The 8,670-nt window shown below is 35.4% G+C and overlaps 1 protein-coding gene across 1 annotated transcript; it reads right to left on the minus strand.

Moving 5' to 3' along the window:
* Positions 1 to 222: 222 nt before the first annotated feature.
* On the minus strand, positions 223 to 1,635 carry LOC107189299 (growth arrest-specific protein 1-like). Its single transcript, XM_015577794.1, has 4 exons — positions 1,369 to 1,635; positions 818 to 1,023; positions 430 to 717; positions 223 to 319 (listed from the first exon to the last, which is right to left on the minus strand). The coding sequence occupies exons 1-4, from the start codon at positions 1,633 to 1,635 to the stop codon at positions 223 to 225; spliced, it is 858 nt and encodes a 285-aa protein (XP_015433280.1).
* Between the last annotated feature and the right edge of the window lie 7,035 nt (positions 1,636 to 8,670).

Consider the following 8,670-nt stretch of genomic DNA (forward strand, 5'->3'; position numbering starts at 1 on the left):
ACCTGCAACGAGTGATGCAATTATATTTACTATAATACAATCAATATACAATGTCTTTACCGTACAAGACTCCTCCCCTACTTGTTTTTCTTTGTACAAATTTTATAAGGGACTTACAGAGAATTTCGTAAAACAGGCAGCTTTTCAATTATTTTATAAAACTGCATCTATCAAGTTCATAGAAAGAAATAGCGATTCATTGTCATTAAAAAAATTGTTCAATTATTGAGGATACAACGATTGATAAAGATCTTTGGTTACGAGTTTCATGGAATACTGCTCTTTTGGAGATTTTTTTGTATTTCCTCTAAATGTCAGTCTGAAAGCAAATTTTTTTGATCAACTGAAGGAACTTCTTTTAATTATCAAATGCATATAAAATTCAGATATTAATACGAACGGTACTACGATCAAACATTCTTACCTTGCCTTGTTTTAAATATGTGGTAAATGATTAAAGAAAGTAAAAATAGTCTTCTGTCAACTAATGTTTGAACAGCATCACCTCTAAGAGTCATGTTTGGTCTTAGGAACTCATTTCTCCTATCATCGTCAATATTAACATCACGATAACCGTGATGTATCTTTCCAAAACAGAGAACATTCATATTCCTATGAATCCCTTTACAATCATATTCTTCAAAACCATCACACTGGCATGTATTCAATTTTGCAGCTTTTTCTTGTCTTGTAAGAATATTTATTGAATTCCTGCACCTAAAATTTGTTCAATATTTAACAATTTAAATCTCTTTGCACTGTTTATTTCCAGCCTAGATGAAATCGGTTTTTTTTTCCATGAAAAAAGTATATTCACCGTCTAGTACACTTCCGTCCTTGAAACATGCTCTTGCAGAACCTATTATAGTACAAAAGGGCAGTCTGACATAGGGCATCTGCGTTACAAATCCAAGTTGCAACTCTGCAGGACACCCTAGTCCTGTTCATTGCCATTTGCACAGAGGATCTACAGATTTCTACTCTCTGCTTCGATTGTAAGCATAATTCGTCCTCGCATTCGCACTAAATAATAATACATTTTTATTATAGATTACGAAATTGTAAATTTCCTAATTGGTCGGTGCATACGAAATGTTGAATTTTTTTATTTAGACCCAAATAATTTTCACCAAAATCTTAAATGAGGCTTTTGTAAGTTTATTTTCGAGTTTGTCTAAGAATTTTCAAGCTAGGCCAATTAGTAAAACCGACATTTCCTATGCATGAACATTTTATGTTTATTTGTTTATAATTTTTATAAAATTGAAATCGTCAACTCTTTGCTATCCGATATTTGCATTGGTATTTATTTCTTTGTTTAAACGATAGCTTATAATTGAAAGAAAAGTAAAGAAAAAGGGCATGTACCGTCATAAGTTCTTTGCCCTCGTCGGTGCTGGTAAGAGCAATGAGGGCGTGTTGGCAAGTTTCGGAACAATCGTTGCCTTGGAGAACGGGCGCGCAACCTGTGAGATAGTGTTGCAGAGCAGAACCGCAGCCTGTTCTGTAAGCGCATTTCAGTTTTGCCTCCTCGCACCTCATTATGGGACTCTTGGCTGCTGTATTCCACGTTATCATACCAAACAACACCATACCCATTAGGACTATGGCCGATCTATCGCACCAGCGTGACATCCTTCTGCAAACAGTATTAAGATATTTCATTTAATATAATATAATTTTTCGAAATATTTAAAACCAAATTCATTCGTTTCGTTACCATTTTCAATTCAATTATCAAAAATTTACAGGTTGTTGGTTTAAAAGTGTGTGTTGTCTTTTAATAGAAGTATGTATTAACCGTTTTCGAGGGTATACACTTTTAAGTTTATGACCGTTACATCGTTTCTATTTTCTATACGTATTATGTTTATAATTTATAACTTAAAGTACCAAAAATAACATATTAAGTAATGCTTCTCTGATTTTGCACAAAATTTACAAATTAATTAGATTATCCATCTGTTTATATTTATTTATTATACGTAGTGGGGTACGTGACTGGAAGATTTGTATCAGATGTAAACGTAACTTGAGCATACTGTCGTGCCCGCGTGCCCCACGAAGTGCTTGTGGATTCATGCAACAGATGCGTGGCATGAGGGACACACCATATTCTTAAAATAAATCACATTTCTGTTTGTCATCCCGGTTAATAGAAGAATTTTTACGAACGGACTCGACTGCCAAAAAGGAACTAAGAACGGTTGCTTCCGGTGTAACTGAAAATATGTCTGGTATTTTAGTAAAATATATTCATTTGTACGATGCATAAAAACTTACAAAATATGAAATACTAAATTTCTTATTAATTCAAATAATTCTGGTAATTCAATCGTAGAATTGTAATCTGATAAATTATTTCGTTTTTTTTCCCGTAGTAGACGTAAATATTGTAATATCCATGCAGTATGTAAACATTCTAAAAATACTCTGAAAGATGTATATTTCAAGCGGAAAGAAAGTACAGTGGGATTAACATTTATTAGCACATTTAGGTCAAGATGGTAGACTAACATTCCCCTAAATAACTAATAACTACAAGTTTGTCTACTAATATGTATCAATATTGTTCAGTTTAATTTTGTCGGCATTATTAAATCAGTAAGTTACACTTAAAGAATATTTTGTCTTATTCTATAAGTTAATGACACAAACATTTAACGAAGACTGCACGCTTCGGAAATATAAGGAAACACTTCTACAGATTCTATAAAAAGATACAAGTCTATATAAATGATACACAGTGATGCAAAGGTCGGGGATAATAAAAATTCAACACGCGTACGATAAACCAGATACACGTACTCATTGTCAGAAGAAAATCGTTCGGAACTACATAACAAAGTCTTGCTGCATGCCCAGTATCGGTCCCTAAGGACATCCATAATTTCTAGCTAATCTTAACGAGTTCCGTGTTCCATAAAACATCCCAATTGCATCAAGGACAGCGTGGTGCATAATGTGGTCCGGATGAAGAGACTTCCGTGAGTTCATCGGTCACGAGCGGCCGTAACTGGCCAAGAAGAAAAGTGTTGGCATCGTCGTTAGAATTTCTACCAGACAACGGAGTTCACCGTTCCCTCGATCTCTCTACTGCTCTCTACTGCTCTCTACTGCTCTTTACTGCAGTCTACTGCACTCTATTGCTCTCTACTGTTTTCTCTCTCTCTCTCTCTCTCTCTCTCTCTCTCTCTCTCTCTCTCTCTACTCCGACACACCAGTAAACAAGCACGGAGCGCAGAGAAAGGAGGGGTGAATGAGAGCACGTGCGCGAGCGCGCACACGATACACAGCGAGAGAAAGAGAGGGGGGAGGCACGATTCTACCTGAGAGCGCTTCATTGCCAGCGCTAGTGCCGATGCTGTTGGCGCACCAGCCCCAAAATGGACCACCAAGACGTCGCAGACGTGGCAACGAGGGACAGATGGCCAGCCCTATAGACCCTCAGTGATGGTCAACTTCGCGCTTCGCTCTCGAGTTCAAGTGTTACCCCGCCGTGCCGGAACACCGAGAAAAACATTTAAACAGTCCGCGGAGGAGCAATGTAACTGTCATTCATTTGAGAATGTTCCAATCAGCGCTCTGGCATTAGCGAAGCGAACACATTTCAGGGCGGTGAAGCTGGTATCGAGAGAGGAAGGAACATCGAGAGGGAACAATACCTAAACAAACACCGATTAGGAATATAAATATTCGCGGGATAGTGTATCTGATAATGTTTGTATGGAGTTCAAGGAGTTGGAAAACACTTTTCGTCGATGATTGTTGTATGTTTTTAAGTTTCGGGCCCAACCGAGTTGTTTGTATAGTATTATAATGGACGAGCACTGCCACAAGGTATAACATAAAGTTTTTAACAGAATTCGTTTTTCGAAACATATACATATGTGCAACGAGGTAAACAAATAAATGATTGAAAACGATATCATTCATTTGTAATAAATGATCTGAAGTAAGAATTTATTTATATTTAACTAAAATAGTATACAGTTTGGTAATAAAATATCAAATTTGTAATTACTAATTATTTAAGAGTAATAATTCATTCTAATAATAATTCCCGTTAATTCATTTTATATTTTCTAATTGTTTATCAAGTAAATGATTATCTTCTGTCATTGGAAATCTTCATTTATTAGTTACATGTTAATGTCCTTGTTACAAAACAAGAATGGAGTAAATAAATATATGCATTTCGTTGTATGTTGTATCAATACCCATATTGAGACTCATCGTGATTCATATACTTACTCAACACGGCCAGGAAACAAGTGATACAAATCACCGAGTTCATATTCAATTAACGTTGTACCACCGATTTAATTCAATTTATCTCAATAACCCTTCCTTTCTTAACCCTTAATAAGTTGTTTTGATGAAGCGCATATAAGACGGCAAACATTCAATTTTGTTCTAATTACGATATTTTTCAGTAAGTAACATTTCATAATTATTATATGATACAAACCTTAAATCGATATTATTTATACTAAATCAATACAATTAATATCTTTGGTCAAAATGTCAATAGCTATTTACGTTTTCAACATTTCTCGGAAAACAATCGTTTGGCTCTCTGAAACCAGCGGTTTTATTCATTTTTTATTAAGTGTTTATGTTAAGATTTACGTAAACACATTACCAACATACGTTTATGTCGTGTCGAGTAACATATACATATATGTATATATAATCATAAAATTCACTATATATATATATATATATATATATATATTAATAATGTGTATGCATTTAAACAGTTATTCATTGTTAAGTTTATTAACTTTTCTATGATAAAAAAATGATATTGATTGGTATAGATCGATAATAGAAGAGTTTTGGTACTAACCTTGCGAACAATCACATTGTTCTAATAGCCGAGAAATACAAAGTTTAGGATCCCAGGTGCAAGCTAATCCACGAATGAAAACTGCGATTTCGTGTCAAGAATTATAACACACAGTGCAGGAAGAGAAGAAAAGAAAAACCTCCTTCCAAGCGCACGGTCACCGAAACACTAGATTGAGTTGTGACTGCGACGGCGACGGCCTGCCCCGCTGTGTCGAGAAGCTGCGCGCGCCGCTCTTTTTCCCCCTCCATCAACCACTGGCCCGGGACCGAGATTACTACTGATAGAATTGAGTCCTGATCGGAACTAGAATTTTCGAAAACATTTGTTCACGATTGTTTCAGCACAACATTACATAATTATTGATTATAATTATAATTACTAATCAGAATGATATTATAAATTTGATCAGCATCATAAAGTTTGGCTCTATCGAATGACGCTTTCGTAAGATTGTTTTAAATTATTTTTAAACAAATTATATCAAAGTAGAAATTTAAAAATGTATACAAAACTATACTATACAAAAAATCGCTACATTTTATCATTTTAATATATAATATCTAATATCCAATATCCAATATATATATATATATATGTATATATATATATATATATATATATATATATATATATATAAATAAACACTCTTTATAAAATATGTTTCTAAAACATATATTACCATTGTGTATGCACACAAATAATATTAATCATTAAATTTATTAACGACACGATATACGAAATATGAAAGAAATTACTAAAAGAAACTGTTTTCTTGGATTATCGCAGCGGGAATTAGAATCTCAGATCGATACCTTTACCAATGTATGTGTACAGTTTCTGAATTATTTATGAGGTAAAAAAAAGCGAGATTCCCAATTAATCGTGCAAGACGTTTGTTTTTGCCACGAACTGGTTTCACTTCCATTACTAGCTCTATCCTCCACCCACAGGGGTCCAAGGTGCCCCAACCTGCTTGGCTGATTGAGACACCAGCCTGGTTCCAACACTATCCCCTTCCCCTGCCCCTCCCCTCCCCCGCCCCATCCTCACCCGTACCTTTCTTCTTCTCACAGAGCGACGTCGAACGTCGAACAGTCCCCGGCATCACCCGGCATTTAGATGCGTTCCGTTCTTTCTTACGTTTCTCCTTCTTCCCGATGTCGGCCTTCCATCGGGGCTCCCTTTCAGGGCCCCTTACTACTTCTATTCCCTACCACCGGGACATTTAGCTGGCTCCTGTGACTCTCAACCACTCTCAATTCAATTTCGCTTCTTCCAGCAGAGGACAGCGAGCCAAGCGAGCTGCCGAGAGACTAGCTGTTTGAGTACAAATTGAACCGGTTAATCGATTCCGCCGGAAGAACAAGAGTATACATACCGAAAGAAACGAACTTGCGAAACGAATTTCTATCCTGCTTATTCCTTGAGACGTTACACTTATAAGTATGTATACATATAAATGTGAAAACTGATTTTCAAGCTTTTTTTTCATTGCTAAGGAGACACTAGATATCTATACACCATAAACAACGTTGTTTCGTAGACATTGTTTAAATTCTATTTTATGTGGGCTTTCTAATTTAAACGAACGAACGAACGACCAAGAGACAGAAGAGAGTGTTTGTTTGTAGATTAACGAGTCGACGAGAACGCGTGTCTCGGTTTGCTTAGTATATCCTAGCTATATGTATAAATGGTTTTCAGCTTCGTTTGCTCGGGACTGAATGTCCCATTGAAGACCCTGGTGAATTTGTTGAAACGAGGTAGCAGCCCCCTTGGCGGTTCTCAAACTGTTTACTAATTTCCTTTTTCTTTTTTTTTTGACATCACACAGATTTGTGGCGTTAAAAGGGTTAACCATACATTCCCCCGTTTAATATGTAATATGAGAAAAGAGAGTTCACAGTTTTAAATAAGGTATAGATGTTACGAGCACAGTGCCACTACCGAGCAGAAGATCAAGGCCTACTTGCATCATAACAAAATCGAGAAGATGGTCGATATCTTCAGCGAAAGATCAAAAACATCGATTTAACAGAAACGATTCTTTTCGATTCGGAGATATAGACGTCTCCAGAAATTCGAGACCTGAATCATCAAATTCACTATATAATTATTTATTATATTGATTATTGTTGGTTCACTGTTGTTATTGTTGTCCATATTAAATAAATTTTTAACAATAGTACAAAACAGTACAGTTTCGATATTTTGGTCTGTTTATGGTAGTGACGTGGATAATTTCACAGGCTCGTAAGTTGTGGTTAAACTTTGAACATTGCGAATGATAACTTTATGTGTGTATGCATCACCCGGAATTATATACACTGAATTGTCTATTACTTACAGATTGTACGGGGATAATCATGAAAATTAGTTTCCTGTTATAGAGGAAACGTGACGGGGTAGATCTAGATCGACAAACTGCGATGAAGCACGAACCATCTACGACGGAATAAAGGAAATAGATCGTCAGATATGAAACAGAGATATACGAACGATAACTCACGTTCAAGCGTGCGTATACTTTCTCAGCATACTAATATACATTATACATATGTATACATCCATATAAGAATACGAGGAATTGATTAGTTTCATTAACCATATGGTTATATTATATGATCTTTAACATATTCTGTTTGGACTTTCTTTGAGTCTAATTTTTCAGGGTTCTGTGACGTGATTACGCTATTTAACTGTATACGCTTAAAGTGTTAACAACGAAGAATATGTTGTTTTAAATGTTACAGAGTTGTGTATAACGAATTTAATGAATTTAATAACATTCGAACGAACTCGCATATCAAAGCAGACAAAATCTAATGTAGATTAAATATATTACTAAAACTTTACGAACACCTCTCGGGGCACCAGTATATTAACATTGTGAGCTGCGCACGAAGGGTCAGGCACGGTAGTTTTTGTTCTCTCTCTCTCTCTCTCTCTCTCTCTCTCTCTCTCTCTCTCTCTGTCTCGTGCGCGCGCTGTCAGTTTCTCTCGATGGTCTTTTTGATCTTCTCGAAGCAATTGTCCCAAGCGAGAACCCGGTTGAGGCAATAACGACCGCCAGGCCCAGCCTATCCTGTACCTTCTGACGTCTTAATAAAGCAATCGTCCGATTTCTTGAAACCCTCCTTCCTTCGCTCCAAGCCACGCTCCCGGAGCCTTTCGAGAGAGACCTTCTCGGTTGGTTCTCGATTTTCGTTCAACGTGTGATTTATATACAACGTTCCTTCATATTTTTTACACACTGTTTTAAAATACAACAAATTTGTATCGAAACAATTGGTAGAAGGACTATTCTCGTTTTTTTAGGATCAAAAGTAGGTGATAAAAATATTTGATACAATATTTTGATTTATAACTTTGTTCATATATGTATATATCTATACGTGTTTAGGAAAGATTTTAAAAATTTTGAATCCATATTGGAAAAAATATAAACTGAAACGTGGATTTGAGTTCTTACATAGTTGTCACGATAGTACCTGTCTCGGTGTAATAAAAGAAATACGAAGAATTATTTGTCATCTATTCACAATCATTATTTTCCCTGTCAAAAAACGAATGTCTTTTAATTAAAGGTTACTTTAACAATAGTAAACGGTAAATTTTACTTAGATAAAGTATAAACCAACTCAAGTTCTAAACAAACAATAAATCTCTACACGTTCTTCTTCAAGACGTTATATTTTCTTCATCATAGAAAGAATTGAAAATTACTTTCCTAAAATTGTAAGATTAATGTTTATCTGTAAATATGGATGATTACTTTTTTCTGTGTAAAATAAAAAACATTTCAAATGATAGTA

The sequence above is a fragment of the Dufourea novaeangliae genome, unplaced genomic scaffold, assembly GCF_001272555.1.
Source record: "Dufourea novaeangliae isolate 0120121106 unplaced genomic scaffold, ASM127255v1 scaffold142, whole genome shotgun sequence".
NCBI lineage: Eukaryota > Metazoa > Arthropoda > Insecta > Hymenoptera > Halictidae > Dufourea > Dufourea novaeangliae.

Coding starts and splice junctions, on each gene's coding strand:
- LOC107189299 (XM_015577794.1), bottom strand. CDS start 1,635: ATGTCACGCTGGTGCGATAGATCGGCCATAGTCCTAATGGGTATGGTG. Junction 1,024..1,368: donor AGGGCAAAGAACTTATGACG/GTACATGCCCTT, acceptor ATTATTATTTAG/TGCGAATGCGAGGACGAATT. Junction 320..429: donor TACCACATATTTAAAACAAG/GCAAGGTAAGAA, acceptor ATTTGCTTTCAG/ACTGACATTTAGAGGAAATA.